General features: G+C 33.3%; 1 protein-coding gene across 8 annotated transcripts in view; it reads right to left on the bottom strand.

The window, feature by feature from the left end:
• SLF1 (SMC5-SMC6 complex localization factor 1) overlaps positions 1–22,438 on the bottom strand; it is an 84,097-nt gene that overhangs the window by 28,044 nt on the left and 33,615 nt on the right. For all 8 annotated transcript variants that reach the window (XR_014838286.1, XR_014838288.1, XR_014838287.1 and 5 more), the window contains 7 exons: positions 17,211–17,354; positions 10,668–10,814; positions 9,705–9,842; positions 8,156–8,278; positions 6,228–6,281; positions 5,093–5,251; positions 4,150–4,313 (listed from right to left, as the gene is read on the bottom strand). Coding sequence is in view for 5 of the 8 variants with exons in the window: in XM_021085385.2 (XP_020941044.1) it covers positions 4,150–4,313; positions 5,093–5,251; positions 6,228–6,281; positions 8,156–8,278; positions 9,705–9,842; positions 10,668–10,814; positions 17,211–17,354 (929 nt within the window). In the remaining 3 variants the exon portion in view is untranslated. The remainder of the gene's footprint in view (positions 1–4,149; positions 4,314–5,092; positions 5,252–6,227; positions 6,282–8,155; positions 8,279–9,704; positions 9,843–10,667; positions 10,815–17,210; positions 17,355–22,438) is intronic.

Below are 22,438 nucleotides of genomic sequence, written 5' to 3'. Positions count from 1 at the left end.
TGGTCCTAGAAATTATCATGCTAAGTGAAGACAGTCAGACAATGAGACACTAACATCAAATGCTTTCAGTGACATGTGGAATCTGAACAAGGACAGAATGAACTTCTTTGCTGAAGAGATCCTGACTCACAGACTTTGAAAATCTTATGGTCTCCAAAGGAGAGAGTTTGGGGGGTAGGGGTTGTGCTGGGGTTGTGGGATGGAAATGCTGTAAAACTGGATTGTGATGATCATTGCATAACTACGAATGTAATAAATTCATTGAGTAATAAAAAAAATACAGATTTTTCTCTTTTTCAATGACTGTAATGTTTAACAGCCATCTTGTTTTATCTCTTTGTACTCTTTACTGCACTGAAAAAGAACAAAAATTATGAATTTCATTCCACCCTTTTGATTCAGATGACTCTCAATTTTTAATATTCTCTGTAATCATCCTCTTACTCAAGATTTATTTTCTTTCTTAGTATTTAGTAAAATGAAGGTCATTTATGGCTATTTTTTGTTTTAAAAATTCAGTATTTGTTTCCTTTCCATCATCTACAGCAGTCCTGTAAAAGAGAACTTTCTGTCATGATGGATATGTTCTACTGACCACACCTAAAATGTGGCTTGTGCAACTAAGGCTTTAATTATTTAATCTTAATTAAGTTTAAATATAGACACATGTGGCTAGTGGCTACTGGGTTGGACAGCACAGTTCTATAGTATTTCTTTTTAAAAGAGAACCTAAGATTGCTCAGAACTCTAGGACTAAGACAGAGAGAGAATCTAGGCAACAGTATTTATTACAATATTCTTCCAATTTTATTTTTAATTATATCAAAAATGTACTTATAACTTTGTACCCCTATCTCCACCTTCCCCATCTTTTCTGAATACTGCATTCTCAGATTAGAAAGGTTAAATTTAATAATGCACTTAATACTCAAATCTAATAAATTCTCCATAACCATATATATAGTTTATCTGAAAACTGCCAGAAAGGGATACCACAGTAACTTTTTTCTTTTTTTAAAAAACATACACAAGGCAACATTCAAAAATACATTCAAAGGTAGACTAATAATCACCCAGCTCATCAAGATTCCTACTATTTCCTTCAGCACCTTCTCCCAGACTCTCAATGGATCCAATTATTTTGTCATTAAATCTAGGTATCTCCATTTATTAAAAAAAGTCCTTTTAAGCTGTTTGAATTCCATCTCCTGCAGCATCAATTAAGTCATCCATATATTTATTAAGCACTTATGTTCCAGACATTATAAGCACTGAGAAGGGAGACTTTTTTTTTTTTTTTTTTTTTTCCCACTGTACAGCAAGGGGGTCAGGTCATCCTTAGATGTATACATTGCAGTTACAGTTTTTTCCCCCACCCTTTCTTCTGTTGCGACATGAGTATCTAGACATAGTTCTCAATGCTATTCAGCAGGATCTCCTTATAAATCTATTCTAGGAGAAGGGAGATTTTTAACATGGATCATCTACTCTTTAAAGTTTATACTGTTGGTGGGAATGTAAATTGGTATAGCCACTATGGCAAAGAGTATTGAGATTCATCAAAAAATTAAAAACAAAACTACTATTAGATTCAGCTAGCCCACTTGTGGGTATTTATCCAAAGAATATGAAAACACTAATTTAAAAAGGTAAATATACCTTTATGTTTATCACAGCTTTATTTACCCTAGCCAAAATGGAAACTACCTTAAGTGCCTGATAGCAGATGAATGAATAAAGATGTGGCTGAGGAGCACCCTAATGTGTGTGTGTGTGTACGTGCACGCATGACTGAGCAGTATTCTATTGTGTATACGTACACACACATAACCACACAAACACAACAGAATACTACTCAGCCGTAAAAAAGATAAGATCTTGCCTTCTATGGCAAAATGGATGGACCCTGAGAATATTATGTTAAGTGAAGTAACTCAGATGGGGAAAGACAAAATACCAAATGATTTTACTCTTAGGCAGATTATAAAAAATAAACAACAACAAAAACCCCAACAAAATAAATGAGCAAACCAGATCAAACCAAAACAAATATACATCGATATGAATAGAGTAGTTACCAGAGAGGAAGGGATGGGGATGCGTGGAAAGAAGGGGATCAAATGTACGGTGATAGATGGAAACTAAATATTTGGTGGTGAGCACACTGTAGGGTATACAGAAGTGGAAATACATTGTACATATAAAATTTATATAATATTACAAACCAATGTTATCACATTAAAAATAAATTTTGAAAGTGACAAACAAATCAAATGAAGGGCAAGAGATAGGAAGTAGTATCTGACTTGAATTTTAAAGGATAATTAGGAGTTCGCAGATATTTATAGGGTGGCAGGAATGGAGGTATTTCTAGGCAAAGAAAACATAAAAACAAAGGGATAGGAAATGAAAAATGTCAGCCATTGGGGACATTTGGGAAAATTATTAAGGTAAGAATGGAGAAATATATAGAGACTAAATCATGAAGAATCTTATGAATTCTTCTAAGAAATTTAAAATGTCTTCTAAAGGTGATATCTGTGTTAACAAAAGACTTTCATTTTGGAAATGGAAAGAGCATACTGGGGTTCTTTGGAAGATAAAGGAAAAAAGGAGAGTCACAATCGGTAAAGTAGGATTTATAGCAACAAAGATGCAACTAGAGATTATCATACTAAGGGAAGCACGTCAGAAAGAAAAAGACAAATACCACTTGGTACCACTTATATGTGGAATCTAAAATATGGCACAAATGAACCTACCTATAAAACAGGAACAGACTCACAGAACAAAGCAAACAGACTTGTGGTTACCAAGGGGTAGGAGGGAGGGAGTGGGATGGACTGGGAATTTGGGGTTAGTAGATGCAAACTACTACATTTAGACAGGATGAGCAATGAGGTTCGACTGTACAGCTACATGCAATCTCTCAGGGTAGACCATGATGGAAGATAATGTAAGAAAAATTTTATATATACATATAAAACTGGGTGACTTTGCTATACACTAGAAATTGTCACAACTCTGTAAATCAACTTTAATAAAATACGAAAGAAAAAGATCAGTAAGGCAGGTATTGCAACAATTTACATAAGAAGCATAAGGGCTTTTAAATAAAGGCAATGACAGCAAAGGAAGAAACAGATTTGGAAACCAGGAAGAATGCCAGCTACAGAAACTATATATCCTTACAACCTACACTAGGCTAGTACAATGTGAGAATTGTGTTAACATCTCAGCACTTTCAAAAATGTAGGAATTATTATTATCTGTTTAATCACTAAAACATAGCACAGTGCCTGGGTCCCAGTTAACTTCTCAATAAATATTTTCTGAAAGAATAAATAAATGAATGATTAGCTTGCTTCTAATAGAACACAACCAAGATGGTACATAAATCATTATGATCTCAAAGAGGTAACCAAAGATCTAGCCTTTGGCTAGTCAAGTATTCTTTCTCTTGCTAGTATAAACTCTCCCTAAAACTGAACTTTTGGATAAAAAGAAGTTTTGTTTTCTTTTTTGTTTTCCCAAACAAAAAAGGACTATCAAGATATAGAAAACTGTCAAAGAGAGGGAAAATGATTAATTTTGTTGCGAGAAAGAAGCAGAAATAGGGAGATCTCTGAGGAGATTAACAAATGGAAGACAAAGGAAGGATCTAGGCAGATGATAGCTTGTGCAGAAGCAGGAGAGATGACATATTTAGGAAACATTAAGTTCATTAAGTTCAGTTACAAAATTCAAATTTATAGCTGAAAAAATGTAACAGAAACACTAAAATAGATACTGTACGAAGTTACAAATGTTTATACTTTTGACGACCAAAACTTGACAATGAAATTCATAGCCAATAAATTTTCTTAATTTTCAAAACAATGTGCAAACTTATTTTGTTAAAGAATAAAAATGAATAAAGATTTGGCTTTCCCATGAGTTCATTTCATATATTCATTACACATTTGTTTTTTTAATAAACTGATTGACAAATATGACCAATTTAGACTTGGCTTTCTCAGTAAATACAATGCACAAACATACTACACAGACAGAAAAACTTTTCTAAAAATAAATGTTCTTCTTATATCAGTATCTAATATACATCAAAACAACAACTATACAAAATTTAGCATCCTCACAATTCCTTACCTGATAAGCACTTCTATTAGAGACCATGCCCCTTTCATACAAGCTGGACACTGAAACAATTCTAAGTAATATCTTGACATAGCTGGGGACTTCCAAGGAGGGTGGAGGTGAAGAAGAGCTGACAATATATCAAAGTATCGACCAGAAAATGTATCTATGTTATCCTATTATTTAAAAATAAACAAACAAATAAAATGCTATAGCTAAATGTACAGTTTTACCAGCTAATTCACTCTAAAATTATAATAACCCAGACCTAACTTTCTGGGCAGATATATGTGTTTGGACAAAGGAGAAGAGATGGAATGGTCATATTTAGCTAATTAATTACTGCAACTGAGAGGCATGCTCTAAGTGTGTATCCACATATTAGGTAATCCTAGCTACTGGAACTAATATATGAAATGTCCATGTTACTTCTCATGATTATAGTGAGATAAAGAATTTCCAAATGTGACTTGAAGTAAACCAAAGGGAAGAAACTTTACCTGTAACCTTATCACCAATATTAACCCACCACAGCTTAAACTGGTTGTTTCTTCAAATTTGCATCTTGATGAAGAATATGATTAGAAAGCTACCTTGAAAAGCTGTACCTATAGGTTTTTAAGGTTTAATGAGTTTGCTCATTGTCTATATATATGATGAGTAAAAATGATTTTTACCAATGTACTAAATGAGTAATTTACTAAATGACATTCTAGATCCTTGTAGTCTGATTTTTACATTAGAAACTTTACTGCCTCTGAAAAAATATTAAGTTAAAGCACTCAGAGTAATATCTAGCTTAAAAATAAGAAAGGTAATACATGGCTACTGCATTTCCTATTAAAATTAGAGGAAAGAATACTGAAAAGAGAAAATAAGCTAGAAACTTACAAATAGGAAAATGTTCATTTTTAACATACTTTGAAAGATTATAAACCCTTAATAATGCCCTTACCTGTAGAATGTTTTCTAGAAGAGCATGAAGAAGGCATACAGGAGGGATATAATGTGCTTGCAAAGAGGAAAGTTCCTCAATTGCTTCTTTAAAAAATTGTCCTTCTATGAGGCTTTCAATTAAATTCAATACACCTCTGGGAAATTCAGCATTTTTAACCTGAGAAAGGAAAGATTCTATGATTCAAAGAAGCAAGAAGATAAAATTCTGGGATGAAATCTTGAATTAGTAAAGAGCCTTAATTTCCTCTTCAGTAAAATGAACAATCCCTGCCCTTACTACTTCATAGGGTTGTTACATGGTTCAAAAGGATTTACATGAACATATTTTACAACTACAAAACACTACAAAACATACACATTACTACTTGTATTTATCATTTGTTGCCTTAAAAAGTAAAGGGAAATACTGCCTCTAAAAAAGAAACTTTAAAAGCCATTTTCAAACTCTGGCTGCTAATGAGGAGACTTCAGCTGGAGGTACAACTATACACAGTTCTAATTTAGATGCAAAATTATTATTATTTTTTTTAATTTAAACATAAGCAAAGTATGCCTATTAAAATATACTAAATATTAAGATGTTATCAAGTACAATCAGTATGTGCAAATTGACCTTTGCTATAGAATCATAAAATAACTCTAAGGATGCACATTAATATAACTAAGAGTTACACAAACTAATCCCCCTTGGTTAAAATATTTTCAGTAAAAGTGACTACTTTGAACTGAGAATCAAGAATATTCTGAAAGACTACAAAGTGTAAAAACATTCTAAAGGGATGAATAATGATATAAAGAAAATAACATACTTTTGTAAATACTGCACTGAAAATGTAATTTTGAAGTTGTAATTATGAAAAGTGCTGAAGTGTATAAACAGTGATACACAGTTCACCTATGATATGATAAAGTAAGTTTTTAAAATTATTGCTATCAGTTTTTATTACTGTATAAGCATATTTTTGATAGAATACCATTTTCGTTTTTCATATCTGATTATAGAAACTACATTGCAAATTTGATAGGGTCCCTCTGTCTTGCTGATGACATTCCTTTATATCAAAATAATTAAAAATAATAAAACATAAAGATTCCTTTTTGGTTTCATCACTGCCCTACTCCAAATCCCTTACCTCAACATTGTATACGGGTTGTTTATCTATTCTAATGCAGCTGTATCGTATAGCCTACAAAACAGAAACCATTAATTGAAATTAAACATTTTAAGGTCAAGAAATACAGTTCAGCTTACAAAGTATAAAACCTTGGCCAAACTTACAAAACAGATTCAGGAAGATATTAATTGCTATAATTTATTTGATTCTCAAGTTTACTCAGACTAGTGACCTCCATCACTTTGAGAATATGGAACTCTCATGTGTATAATCTCTATTTTTTCTTTCTAAATTAAAGTAAGAAGTAAAGTCATATTCACTTTGAAGATCTGAAGATATCCATTGTCCTTAGTATTTTAATAATTAGAAATATAAATGAAGGGAGTTGCCATCGTGGCTCATCGGGTTAAGAATCCAACACAGTGTCTGTGAGGATGCAGGTTCGACCCCTGGCCTTTCTCAGTGGGTTAAGGATCTGGCATTGTCCCAAGCTGCAGTGTAGCTTGCAAATGCAGCTCAGATCTGGTATTGTGGTGTAGGCCTGAAGCTGCAGCTCTGATATAATTCCTAGCCTGGGAACATCCACATGCTACAGGCATGGCCAAAAAAAACAAAAAAACATGTTTGTGTGTGTGTGTGTGTATATATATATATATAGAGAGAGAGAGAGAGAGAGCACGAGAGCGAGCAAGAGTGAGAGTGCATGGATTTTGTATAAAACTCCATAGGAGAAAATAATGTAATCATTTTGTTGTCAAATACCTATAATTGTATTTGTTTTTAGGAGTATACTGGAAAAATACTTGCAACAAACATAGAAACTCTGATTACATAAAGAGTTCTAGGAACAGTGGTATAAAACAACCTAATGGAAAAATAAAATAATATGAACAAGCAATTGGCAGAGGAAGAAATATACAAATGCTAAGTGAAGGCATAAAATATGCTCAAATTTTCTACTAAGAGAAGAAATACAAATTAAAACAATGATAGAGCTTTGGATTCCACTAAGGATGGAGAGAGACGTCCCCATGTTAAAAATAAGAAAAAGCTGGAACACCTATGAAATCATAATTTTACTTGAACCCATCAGATAACAGAGTTCTTAGTGCAACCAACTAAACGTAAATATGAAGAAATACAGGAGCCTCCAAGGACATCGAACATGAGGACTGATTTATCTGAGACATCATGGTAGGAAAAGAAGGATTCCATTACAGTTTGTAAGAAAATTTCAGTTTAATTTTCACCACTGAAGGCCAAGTGTGGGCCAGCATGAGAGAACAGAACCCCTGGGAATCCAGAATCAATGACACAGAGGTAGTTTGTACACAATGGCATGATTTTCTCCATAGACCTCAGGGGGTACTAATGTTAATGAAAGGAGGCAGGGTAGGAGACTAAAGAATTTCCTTCATTGGGAGGCCGGGAGGAGGTGAACAGCAACTGCCATGGGAAAGGCAGCAAACACTGTCACCCTTAGGACACAGCTGAAAACTCATAACCTGCTGGATAAAGGAATAAGAAAAAAAAATTCTTCACCCCTGAAGAGATGGTGATCCCAGATCAATAGAGTCCCTATTACTGGGGGGAGGGTAAAAAACTGAGAAAGCCCTTCCCCCAAACCCAAGGCTTCAGAGCCTTCCTCTGACTGAGGCTGAACCAGGACAAGCGAAACACAGATCCTCCAGCCCTCATCCTCCAATAGCAGGTTGGCAAGCATCCAGCAACAAGTTACACTAGTTTGTAAACAATTTATGCATGACATCATCAAGGTATAAATAGCAAAGAATTTACTAAAAGTCCAAATACACTACTATTTGTTAAAAAGTAATGAACTAAGAAAATGATTTTAAGACAAACATAAGTCATTTTACTATTACACATTATTATTACTAATGCAGAAGGACAAAAAACTACAAAAATTTTAGAATGTCAAGTTGTACCTGAGCTCTATATATGTGTTTCCTTAAGGCATTTTTTACTTCAACAATATTCACATCTGTCCTGATATCCTTGGTTTTTGATTCTTTGGTCTGATCAGCAAAAACAGAGTTCTTCATTTCTTTCTGCATACACATAAAAATACATTAGACAATGTAATAAAGAGAATATCAACACAAATTGAGTTAAGTTTCACAGTACAATGTAAGAAAAACTCATTCATGCCATGTTAACCACAACAAAGATTCTTACGATTACATTATATAAAGATTACACAAAGAAACTTCAAAAAATTAAAAATCAAATGTTGAAAGTTTTACTTGATATTTACATGGGTACCTTCTTCTTTTTTTTTTTTTTTTTTTGGTCTTTTTGCCTTTTCTAGGGCCGCTCCTGCAGCATATGGAGGTTCCCAGGCTAGGGATCTAATTGGAGCTGTAGCCACCAGCCTACACCACAGCCACAGCAACGCCAGATCTGAGCCACGTCTGCGACCTACACCACAGCTCACAGCAACATCAGATCATTAACCTACCGAGCCAGGCCAGGGATTGAACCCACAACCTCATGGTTCCTAGTCGGATCTCGTTAACCACTGGGCCACGACAGGAACTCCCTCCCATGTGTACCTTCTTAAATAGTTTTCATGTTAACCTGTTCCAAATCTTTCCTGGAACCGCTTTCTCTCTTATTTTGTTGCCATATTCCCATAAAACATGACTATTTATTTACCTTTATCATTTTTCTTAAGATCTTTCTGAATATATGTATATAAACATGCTGTAGCTTTTTTTTTTTTTTTTTTTTTTGGGGTGGTTGCACCTGTAGCATGTGGAAGTTCCCAGGCCAGGGATCAAACCCTATTACATTTGCAGCAATGCTGGATCCTTAACCAGCTACGCCACAAGCGAACTTTCCATTCTATGGTCCATAGTGTAAAAGTTACACTCTAGAAAAATTAACTCAAGAAGGAATCTATTTAAAAGATATTCTACATTTTTATTAATAGTTTGTACTACACCAGGGAAGAGAAGGATAAAACACAAAAATTCAGGGAGTTCCCTAGTGGTCTAGGGGTTGGGATTTTGGCCTGGGTTCAATCCCTGGTCTGGGAACTGAGATCCCATATCAAGCTGCTGTACACTATGGCCCAAAAAAATCAGAACAAACCCCTCCCCCCAAAAACCAACCAAACTAAAATTCAAATTAGAATATATTACCCAAAATACATACATATATAGTCTTAAGATATTTTTCATTTTAAGAATTTTAGCCTCTTTTTTCTAAACCTTTTTTTGTTTTTCTCAGGCAAAATAAAATGTTTGAATATCCTCTGTGTTTGCATGCAAAAATACTTTCACTGTGAACCAAAGTTAATTATAACATTAATTATGAATATCACACCAGATCAAATCTAGAAGATTCTTTTCATAAGATGTGCAAATCCTATTTAATATGGCACATAACCACAAAAGTCAGATATGTATAATGATACTGAAGAACAACCAGAAAAAATAAAAACCCTTTAGCTTAGCTTACAAAGTTTTTTACCTGATCTCTATATATGTGCTTTCTTGAGGTACTTCTGTTATGTTCGATGTCCTTCCTGGGATCTCTTTCTTTCTCTTTTTTGCGTTTTTTCCTCAAAGTATATCTTTGAATATCTTCATCTTTTTTCTTAGTTTCCTTCTACATACATTTAGACCACAATTAAATAAACCTCAACATGTATGTGTTACAAAATCCAAATAACTCGAGAAGAGTCTGATATATAATATGTAAAAAAATAGAGTTACATACAACAGGAAATCTCATGCACTGTTGGAGTAGGTATAAATTAGTTAAACATTTTGGAAAACAGCTGGTCATTTCCTAGTGCAGTTAAACATGCATGGTCCTTAGGATGCAGCAATTCTCCTAGGGATATATACTTAAGTTAGAGGAACTCTTGAATATGTGCACCAAGAGTCATGTAAGAAAATGTTCATACTGTTCATGGCAGAACTGTTCATAACTGCAAAAACCAACAAATCCATCAAACATAAACCAACAAACTCAAATACTTATCAATAGTAAAATAGATAAAAGATAAAATTGTGAAACAATGAAACATTATATACATGCCAGCAAAAACTAAAGTCACTGAAGTCTGTAATTACCACAAACTACAAAAAGTTTATTAACAGGCAAAACTAAATATATTGTCAGGGATACATACAATGCTGGTCAAATGAAAAACAATAATTAAAACAAATTCTAACAGAGCTCACCTCTGGGTAATAGGAAGCCAAGGGGATATAGTCTTAAAAAACTGGGATTGCTCTATTTCTTAAACTAGCTAGTGGGTACACAGCACTCATTTTTGCATTCTTCCAAAAACTGTACATAAAAGCTTAATAAACATTTATACATAAAACATATAATTCAGAAGAAATAACTTCATAAGTGACATTATATTTGGTAAATTTAGTAAAGTATAAAAATATAAATAATTTGTAATTTAAAAAGTCTTACCTGATTTCCATATGTGTGTCTTCCTAAGGCATTTCTCATTTTGACAAACTTCAAAGATTTACTAGAATTTTTGAATTTTTCTCTTCTGTGATGTTCAGTCAAAAGAGAACTAATATTAACATCTTCATCATGATTTTTTGTTTCTTTCTGCATATTAGTAAAAATACTTTAGTCAAACCATAGATTAACCACAGCCTCAACAAAACCATTAAGGTCACAACAGAAAAACTCATGCAGGAAGGTTTATGTTTATAAACATACACATCAGATTAAATATAAGAAAGAGTGTTATGAATTATTTCACATTTTAGTTCTATGAAGATGAAGCAGAAAAACAGATTTTTAGTTCTCAAAGTTTATAGTGAGTTTGCAAATACATTTAATTTAGTTTTTGTTAACTTAAGCTTTCTTGGAATCTCTGCTTTAAAAAAAAAATTCATCATATAATTAGTCCAAATAGATTTGGTTATCTTCATTATATTTATTTTTCCAAATGTTTGTGAAAATAATTTAGGCTATAAATCAAATAGAGTCTTGCCATTATTAAGCATATCAAATAAAGTATCTCAAAAAAACCTTTGAATAGGAAATAGCTACCTGAAGTTTATACACATCCTCTAGAGTTCTTGTATCTACCTACATATGTATTTCTACTTTTTGTGTTTTGAGATAGAGTTGATGTACAGTATTACATGTTATAGGTGACTCATAATTTTAAAAATTTATCTATTCAACTTGTAGTTATAAAATATTGGCTACATTCCCTGTGTTATAAAATATGTCCTTGTGGCTGCTTATTTACTTTATGCATAATAGTTTGTACCTCTTAATTTCCTCCTCTTAATCTTCCACCTTTATACTGTACCTCCTATTTCCCCACTGGTAACCACTACTTTGTTCTCCATTTTTTTTTTTTTTTTTTGCTGTTTTTCTTTAAATGATTTTTTTTTTCATTATAGCTGGTTTACAGCATTGTCAATTTTCTACTGTACAGCAAAGTGACCCAGTCACATATACATATATTTTCTTTTTCTCACATTCTCCTCCATCATGCTCCATAAGTGACTAGATATAGCTCCCATCCTATACAGCAGGATGTTCTCCATATTTGTGAGTCTGTTTCCTTTTTGTTATATTCATTAGTTTATTTTTTAGATTCTACATATAAATGATATCATACAGTATCTGGCTTTCTTTGATCCAGGAAGCATAATACCCTCCAAGTCCTTCCATATTGTTGCAAATGGCAAAATTTCCTCCTTTTTAATGGCGGAGCAGTATTCTATTGTACATATACACCATAACTTCTTTATCCATTCATTTGCTTATGGACACTTAGTTTGGTTCCCTACCTACCTTAACAACTGTAAATAATGCTGCTATTAACAACAGAGTGCATGCATCTTTTCAAAGTAGTGTTTTCTGGAGTTCCCACTATGGCTCAGTGGAAACGAATGTGACTAGCATCCATGAGGACGCAGGTTTAATCCCTGGCTTTCCTCAGTGGATTAAGGATCCAGCGTTGCCATGAGCTGTGGTGTAGGTTGTAGATGCGGCTCGAATCTGATGTTGCTGTGAATATGGTACAGGCAAGTGGATACAGCTCTGAATCTACTCCTACCCTGGGAACCTCAATATGCTGTGGGTACAGCACCAAAAAAAAAAAAAAAAACAAAGATAAAAGATAAAACAACAAACAAAAACAAAGTAGTGGTTTTTTTTTGTTTTTATTTTTGTTTTCAGATACATAACCAGGAGTGAAACTGCTGGGTCATATGGTAGTTCTAGTGTCAGTTTTTTTGGGAAACTGCCATACTGTTTTCCATGGTGACTGCACCAATTTATATTCTCATCAACAGTGTTCAAGGGTTCTCTTCGCTCTACATCCTCACCAACATTTTTTATTTGTGGTCTTTTTCATAACAGCTATTCTTACAGGTGTGAGGTGCTACCTCATTGTAGTTTTAATTTGTATTTCTCTAATGATTAACAATGTGCCTGTTAGCCATCTCTATATTTACTTTGGAAAAATGTCTATTCACAACTTAGCCCATTTTTCAATTGGTTTGCTTGTTTTTTTGGATGTTCAGTTGTATGAGCTGTTTAAATATTTTGTGTATTAACCTCTTATTGGTCATATCAATTGCAAATACTTTCCTCCTTTAGGTAGGTTGTTTTCTCGTTATTAATGGTTTCCTTTGCTTTGCAAAAGTTTTTAAGTTTAATTAGGTCCCATTTGCTTATTTTTTTCCTCTATTTACTTTGCTTTAGAATACAGAGCCTAAAAAATAATTGTTACATTTTATGTCAAAGAGTGGTACGCCTAATGCTCTCTTCTAGGACTTTCATGGTTTTAGGTCTTACATTTAGGTCTTTAATCTCAACTGAGTTTATTTTTGGATATGGTGGGGGAAAGGTTCCAACCTCATTTTATATCCAGTATAGTTTTCCCATTACCACTTACTGAAAAAACTGTCTTATCACCATAGTGTATTTTTGCCTACTTGGTTGTAGATTAACTGACCATAATAAGTGTGTGGTTTTATTTTTGGGTTCTCTCTTCTATACTATTGACCTAATATGTCTGCTTTTGTGCCAGTATAATCCTGTTTTGATTACTAGAGCTTTGCAGTATAGCCTGAAGTCAGAGAGCATGATTACCTCAGCTTTTTTTTTTTTTTTCTTCTCAAGACTGTTTTACCTGTAACGGGGTTTTCTGTGTTTCCATACAAATTTTAAAACTATTTGTCTAGTTCTGTGAAAAAAATGTCATTGATACTTTGGGGACTGCAATGAATCTATAGATTGCTTTGGGTAGTACAGTCATTTTAATAATACTAATATTTCCAATCCATTAACACAGGATATTAACACATCTTCTTGTGTTGTCTTCGATTTCCTTCACCAGTGCCTCAGTTTTGTGAGTCAGCCCTTCTATCTTCTCAGGTAGGTTTATTCCCAAGTATTTAATTTTTTGATGCAATGGTAAATAGGACTGTTTCCTTAGTCTCTCTGACAGTTTGTTGTTAGTAGAAATGCAACAGATTTCTATATATTAATTCCATATCCTACAACTTTACAGAATTCACTGATGGGCTCTAAAAGGGGCATCTTTAGCATATTCTAGGTATAGTATCACATGATCTGCAAACAGTGACAGTTTTACTTCTTCCTATCCAATTTGGATTCCTTTTCTTTCTTTTTCTTGTGAGGCTGTGACTAGGACTTCCAATACTATGTTGAGTAAAAGCGTTGAAAGTGGGTATCCTTAATCTTATTCCCCCAAGATCCCTTTTGGGGTCTTGTTCCTGATATTATAGGAAATGCTTTCAGCTTTTCACCATTGAGTTGGACATTAAATGTGGGTTTGTCACTAAGTGGCCTTTACTGTATTTTGGTATGGTTCTTCCATGCCCACATTCTGGAGAGTTTTTAACATAAATGGATGTTAAATTTTATCAAAAGCCCTTTCTGCATCTATTGAGATGATCATGTGATTTTGATTCTCCAATTTGTTATTGTGCTGTATCACACTGATTGATTTGCAGATATTGAAAAATCCTTGCATCCCTGGGATAAACCCCACTTGATGATGGTAAAAATCCTTTTAATATATTGTTGGGGTCAGTTTGCTAATGTGTTGACTTTTGCTTCTGTGATCATCAGTTATATTGACTTATAATTTCCTTTTTTTCTGTGATGTCTGGTTTTGGCATCAGGGTGATGCTTACCTTGTAGAATAAGTTTGGAAATATTCCTTCCTCTGCAATTTTTTTGTAATAGTTTGAGAAGGGTAGGTGCTAATTCTTCTCTAAATGTTGGGTAGAATTTACCTGTGCAATCTTCTGGTCCTGGATTTGTTTGTTGAGTTTTTAAACTACTGACTCAATTTCATTACTGGTAATGGGTCTGTTTATATTTTCTACTTCTTCCTGGCTCAGTTTTGGGAGATAGTACATTTCTAGGTTTGTCCACTTCTCCTAGGTTGTCCATTTTATTGCTAATTATTCAGAGTAGTCTCTTAGAATCCTTTTTATTTCAGAGGGGTCAGCTGTACTTACCTTTTCGTTTCCTATGTTATTGATTCAGGCCTTCCTTTTTTGTGATGAGTCTGGCTAAAGATTAATCAATTTTGCTTATCTTTTCAAAGAAACAACTCTCATTTATTTATTTTAGTTTCTATTCATTTATCAATCCTCTGATCTTTACAGTTTCTTTCCTTCTACTAACTTTGGAGGTTTTTTGTTCTTCTTTTCCTAGTTCCTCTAGTATAAGGTTAGGTTTTTGAGATTTTTCTTTTTTCTTGAGATATGCTTGTATTGCTATCAACTTCTCTCTTAGAACTTTTGCGGCATCCCGTATATTTCAGATCACTGTATTTTTGTTTTCATTTGTCCTGAGCTATTTTTTAATCCCCACTCTGATTTCCTCACTGATCCATCAATTGTTTAGCCTCTGTATGTTTTTTAAGTTTTTTTTTTTTTTCTTTTTTGGTTGCCTGGTAGTATCTGGAGATTCTGGGCCAGGAATCAGATCCCAGCTGCAGTTGTGACCTATGCTGCAGCAATGCTGGATCCTTTAACCCACTGTGCCGGGCCAGAGACTGAACATGTGTCCTGGTACTACAGAGATGCCACCAGTCCCACTGCACCCAGTAGGAACTCCTTGTGCTGCATCCCATATATTTCAGATCATTGTAGGGGTTTTGTTTTGTTTTTATTTTTAATTTTAGTTGATTTCTAGTTTCATAGCATTGTGGTTAGGAAAGATACATAATGTGATTTCAATTTTCTTAAACTCACTGAAGATTATTTTGTGGCCTAGCACGTGATCTATACTGCATAATGCTTCATGCGCATTGTGGAAAAAAATGTGTATTCTGCTGCTTTGGGGTGGAATATTCTGACTCTACATATCCCTATTAAATCCAGCTGGTCTAATGTGACATTTAAGGCCAGTGTTTTCTTACTTACTTTCTGTCTGGATTATCTGTCTGTCCATTGATGTAAGTGTGGTGTCATTATTATATTACTGTCAATTTCTCCCTTCATGCCTATTAGAAGTTTTGTTTTTAATATATATAGGTGCTCCTATATTGGGTACATACATAATTTACAATTATTTTATATTCTTTGATTGACTCTTTGATAATTATATAATATCCTCCATTGTCTCTTATAATTTTTACTTGGAAGTCTCTTTTGTCTGGTTTAAGTATTACCACCCTGGATTTCTTCTGATTTCCATTTGCGTAGAATACCTTTTTCCATCCCTTCAATTTCAGTCTGTGTGTATTATTAGATCTGACTTGAGTCTCTTGTAGGCAGCATATATATATATACATATATATATGGGTTTTGTTTTTGTATCCACTCAGCCACTCTGCGTTTTTGACTGGAGCATTTTACAGACATTCTTTTGAGCTAAAAATGAATTCAACATGTTTACAGTTGTATTTTAATAATTTTCCCATCTTTTATGAAATTGCCATTTGATTTTTTCCTTGTTAATAAAGCTAAATTTTGACAACTCATTATTTTAAATTCCTTTCTGTATGTAAAAATTTTTACATTGTGCTTATAATGTATATTTCAGAGATATCAACTCAAAAGCCTCTTATTAATATTACATACATGTAGTCAATCATAGAAAGTAGTCTTATAAGTCACATAAATTTAATTATAGTTTGAAAAAGCCAGAAAAAAATTACAAAAAAACATTTTAGACTCTTGGGAGGTTTTATGTAACCTCTCCATATATGGTTTCTTAAGCTACTATTCAGCTGAAGAAGTTCCGAATTGTTACCAGAATTTTCTTTGTAAAATTTTTCACAGGTGCAGTAAGAACAGAATTTTTAATTTCTTTCTAGTCACATTAAGAAATAGTTTAGTTTAGACTAAGTAATAATAACTATTAGGCTAATGATTTGGTAAATCAATTAGAGAGTCTGTTTTATAAACCACAATGTGAAACTGAACATAACTGATCATTAGGTTTTCTAGGGTAGAATAATGCCTTTTTTGCTCTGATGTTTGAAAATTTTTGCCTGAGAGGGACATATATACTTCTTTAAGGTATTTTTCACTGCTCCAGTTAAGGTTGTTCAAATTTTTTTATTTTCCATATTTAATCAAAATAGAGTTCACCTGTGTCACTATAAAAAAAAAATCTTGTTCTATACCTAATACTTGAATTTAGACCGTACGAATAAATATATTGCTGAATCCTTTGATAATTACATAATATCCTCCACTGTCACATTAAACATACAGAGTTGTTTTAAATAATTATGTTCTGAGAACACACTATGTTTTAGGTTCTGTGTGTTTCTACATGCATATATCTATTACTTCAGTAAGGGTCTCAAAGCAAACATAGGACAGTAGCCTGATATGCTCAAATTATACACTATAAAACACAGACCTGGATTCAAATACCAGCTCTGGGATTCAAAAATCCATGTTATTTCCAGCAAATATTGCCTCTCTAACAATTTTCTAAGACAAATCAGAAATGTCAATTTTTTTAGCCTATAAGTTTTACCTGGGCTCTGCACATGGTTTCTTTTAAGGCACCTTTCATTTCAAGAAATCCCATATCTTTCCTGAAATCTTTTTTTTTTTCTTGATTATTATGGTTATTCCAAACAGAACTGGTTTGGGAATCTTCATCATTCTGAATTTCTTTCTGTAAGTATGTAAAAATGGTTTAGGCAATCAGTTAAGTATAATTTCAACATTATGCATGTTTTATGGTATCCAATAATTGCAAAATATTTTGGTAGTCCAACAAGTAGGTCAAATACACTCTTCTAAATCAAAAGTTATTAAACACTAGTAAATTCTCTCAAGGAAAAAAAAAAATCATTACCACAAAGATCCTGAATAATAAAGCAATAATAACAATGTAGCTCAAGAAAAGCCAATGCTTTGTTGGTCTAGTAACAATCAACAATTTTTATGCATAATTAGGAACAAAAATGTTTCATCTGGTCTATTACAAAGTTAAAATTACAATCTAGATAAAAATTTTTATGATTATAGATTATTTCTCAGATTTTTCAGCTTTTTACTAATAAGACTTCTTATTTGCAAGTCTATCACAGACAGTAAAAGAGGGTAATAGCTAAATTCACAGCTCTTATTTTACTTGAATAGCAATAAGCAATTTTTTTCACCTAAGTCCATCTCAAACAATTTATTTCTCTTGCTCAAGAAGTCCAAACTGAATTCATAAACTACCAACCAATAAAAATTTTAAAAATACTTACATATGTACATATAATTCTAGAAGTTTAGTAAGACAAAGAATTGGGAGTAAAGATGAGTTCAAGGCAGTTCTCAAAATGTACTTAGAGTATTTAGAGATTCATCATCTTTACATAAAGGACTAAAGAATCATTGTCCTCCTGGGGAACAATTATGATATAGCCAAAATGTTATCATGCCTATTGCGTGATATTTGGTTTCCTTTCACTTGTACTGGGCTTCTTATATGGATATGAGGGCCCTTTAGCAGGCTGCAATCCTGCAACCAGAGAATAATCCAAGAGTAGCCAATTAAATTTCTTCAATTACTCAGAAAAGTGGAACTGAAAACTAAGAAAAATGAAGACCTGTCTTCTTTCTTATTCCTTGCATCAAAGAATTAGGAGTTCCCGTCGTGGCTCAGTGGTTAACGAATCTGACTGGGAACCATGAGGTTGTGGGTTCGATCCCTGGTCTCGCTCAGTGGGTTGGGGATCCGGCGACACCGTGGGCTATGGTGTGGGTCGCAGATGCAGCTTGGATCTTGAGGTCCTGTGGCTCTGGCATAGGCTGGCGGCTACAGCTCCACTTAGACCCCTAGCCTGGAAACCTCCATATGCAGCAGGTGCAGCCCTAAGGAAAAAAAAAAAAAAAAAGACAAAGAAAGAATTACACTAAACATACAATTTCTGTTAAAGATAACTTGAAGGGGGATAAACTGATTTTCTGGTTTTAAATCTCACATGATTGACAAAGAAGATAAATCCTCAGGCTTAGATCATAAAAAAATGTCTAAAATACAGGATGACTTAATCCCATATAGATTCCAGTTACATAGAATACATATGCAAAAAAAAAAAAAAGACCATTATCATTAGCAACTAGGCAAGAACTTACTCTTTTCTAATGATGAATAAACTTACTTGAGCATACATTTCAGATGCTATATATATCTATCTGTGAATTACAATGTATGATTCAAGAACCCAGTATTAAGTTAACTAATTAAAAATTATCACCTCATAAATAAACTAGGACATGTGGAAGATTTTTAAAATAATCTATTTCCTATTGAGCTAAACAAATGATCAAAATGTAATTGTCTTTAAGCCACTAATACTTTTTCCAACTGACTACTCTTATGAAAAATATAGACATTATCTATGTAAACATTCATTTATTCTTATTTTATAATGATTTTACTATCAACTATGCATTACACCTTGAGTTAGGTATATATATTTTCCTATATCTAGGAAAAGAGAGTCATGTCTTAAGTATAACGCTATGCTCCAAAGATGACCAAAAGCTTACTTATTCAGTAAATGATTCTATTATCTAGGAGAGTGCAACACAGTGTGGCAATGACAGTTGCCCTGGCTTCTGATTCGTCTGTTTGACTTTGTTTCCTGTCCTAGAATAGGAATGGATATGCTTTGGTCTCCAGATCTTATTCCTTGATTTAGCCATGGCACCACCATACAACTTGAATGAATTCATGAGAATAGATGGAGCACTTAAAGGTCAAGTAAATGGAACAAGCATCTAATTTTTTACATGGTTCTTAACTAGCATTTATACCATGATTCTTAAAAGATATCTTGTAACTAGTGTATGGTGATCTTTACAGTATTAAGTATTTTTACCCAGAAAAAGACCTGGTGAGTATCAAGGAAACCTAGTAATACTCAAAATGAGAAAAGAATAGAGAGACTGAAGGAGAGAAGCCTTAAAATTTATTGAGTGCCTGATCTTAAATTTTTGGTTTGACACATGATAGTTGTGAGATCACAGGAAAATTATTTAACCTCATTTATACTGAGGCATAACCTCAATTATACCTCATTTCGCTAACTATAAAATGGGGCCGTAATATATACCATACAGGAACGTAAAGTTTAAAATAAGATTAAGCGCATAAAATGCTTTGCAAAGTGCCTGGCACATGGTAATCACTCAAATAAATATGACCTCGAGAAATACCATAGTAATTTTCACAACCAAAGTTCTAAGTATTAGCTTCCACATACAATGGAAGAAATTCAGTCACACAATAAATGACTTCCTTTTGGTCAAAGAACTAATAATTTATAAATCTAGGTCAACAATTAGCGGATCTGGCACAAAAAGAATATATATATATTTTGTTAATCTAACTATATTTCCATAAGACTCTTCCATGGTTCATTTTATTCTCCTTCTTAGATAGTCAAAAGAAGTTTTCAGTATTCCTAAGTATCCTCTCCTTTTTGTGACGCCTTCCTTAGGCCAAAAAAAAATTACATGAGCAATTTATTCTGTGTTTCTATACCTTGCACATAATTTTACCAACGTACACTACACATTGAATTGTAGTTAATAGTTTCTACATTCTGTTTTGCCACTAATAGCAGCAGCACTTTGAAGTCTGGTAGGTGGTCTTATTCATTTTCCATAGTACATAGCATAGTGCCTGGTAGAGCAAATGTTCTCAATAAATACCTAAAAACCTAAACTAAGTAATTTCTGATTCTGTTACTAAGCAGCTTTCCACAAAGTTAAGTAAGTTTAACTTTTTCTTCCTAAACAACTGCTTAATGTCATTAAGTAAAATAACAAAGTCACTTTACATGACAACTCTTCCTTAGTGGACACTTCAGAATCCATATAATGAGGAATGTATTTTGTTCTATGTCAAAGTGGTAGAAGAAAAAGCAAGACATCAAAATGAAGTTAATTGTCAATTTTCTTCTCAGAAGTGATCACAAAATGCCTTCCTTATTTGGTTTAAGAACTCATAGCTGACTAATCTAGAACTTATAAGAAACAAGGTATTCTAAAAACAACTACAAAATAGAGTATTGTTTATTATTTTTGCTTGATATATTTTTGCTTCAGTATTTCAGAAGCAAATTCTGACTGTTGTTAGAATACTGCAAAATAAGATTATGGATAAATCATATTATATAATTAGACTTTAACCCTTTCTTTCCATAGAAAAAAAATTTTTTTTCTAATTTATTTAAGAATGGCTTTCATTCTGTTGATAGTTAACATTACCTTAAATGTAATAGAGGTACTATTCAGATAGGATGCTTTTGGCTCCAAGTTCAAACTAATGTAAGCAACAGGAAATTACCTCACAGAATAGCAATGGTGGTTCAGTGCCAAGACAGATCTTAGGGTTGGTTAGTCAAGCAACTCAAGCATTTCTACAAAAGCCTACATTCTATCTCTAAACTTTGCTGTCAATAGGATGGGTTTCACCTGAAGGCTACTTCTCCTCATGGTCAAAGAATGGCTACTAGTAGTAATTTAGGTCTTATTCTTTCATGTTCACATCTAGCAGATGCCAGTCTGCCAGTGGCTCTCTTCTTAGAATGAGAAAGAAACTTCTCAGAGGCACTCACATACCTCTCTTCATGTCTCATGAATCAGAACTGGTTCACAGGCCCAGCCACTGTCAAGGACAATGAGATTATCCATAGTCTAAACAGATTCATCCTTTGAACTAAGGTCAAATTTCCAATCCACTTTGGTGCTACTCATCAGGGAAAGGTAATTACAGAATGATATATTACATCTACTTTTGCAGTACTCAAGGGTCATTCATAATTTCTCTATTCATCTAACAAATATAAAATGAGAACTTATATGCAGGTTTTATGCAAGATGATTCACATATAACTATGGAAAAGATAGACATTGCCCTTGATGACACAGTGCTTTTAGTTTAGATGGAAAAGAAAGACATTAACCAAGTAATCAGCCAATTACTTATAATGAATATTATAAAGCAAAATAATGCTATTATAGGTTAACCTAACTATTTTAATAAGGGGAACAAGAGGCTTTCTTGAAGAAGCAACATTAAAACTGGAAACTGTATGATAGGCAGAAAGCAAGCAGGCACAGGGAATGAGAGAGTAGTGGAGAGGACCTTTTCAGGCAGAGAAAAGAGCTTTTAAGAAAACACTGAGGTAGGAAGTAGCTTAGCCTATTTAAGAAAATGGGAGAAGGCAGTTGTGTTACAGTATTGTGAGCATAAAAAAAGATAGAGCAAGATACAGTTTCAAAGGTAGTAACTTAAAGGGAACTTAAAGCCATGTTACAGGTTTAGGACTTTATCCTACGACAATGAGAAGCCATTGTAGTGTTTTAATAGGAAAATGATAGGATCAGAAGTGTTTCAGAAAGAGCATTTTAGATGTTCCTTCTGAATGAAGTTGAATGAAATATAGAAAGAAAAGGTTAATAATTATTTGGAAATTAGAAAGAGTAAAAAAAAGCAGAATAAGGAAAGTAATAAGGAAGGGGTGGATTCCAGGAACACAAGAGAAAGAGGATGAACTCACTCTGATGGTAGTATAGGAGAAAAGCGTTTTGATGTAGGAGTTATTTGAAGTAAAATCAACAGGACTTGGTAATTGACAAGATATGGGGAATAAAGGAAAGGAAGGTTTCAAGGTGATTCTCAGGTCTCCAATGTAAATGATTAGATAAAAGTTTATATAGTACCCAGTGAGTTGGTAAACACTGAAGAAG

The sequence above is a fragment of the Sus scrofa genome, chromosome 2 (genome assembly GCF_054392235.1).
Source record: "Sus scrofa isolate SSC_HxYL_T2T_F1_AM1 chromosome 2, Sscrofa_HxYL_maternal_Yorkshire_Landrace_v2.0, whole genome shotgun sequence".
In the NCBI taxonomy this organism is placed as follows: Eukaryota; Metazoa; Chordata; class Mammalia; order Artiodactyla; family Suidae; genus Sus; species Sus scrofa.
This window is presented reverse-complemented; position numbering and strand designations above follow the sequence as displayed.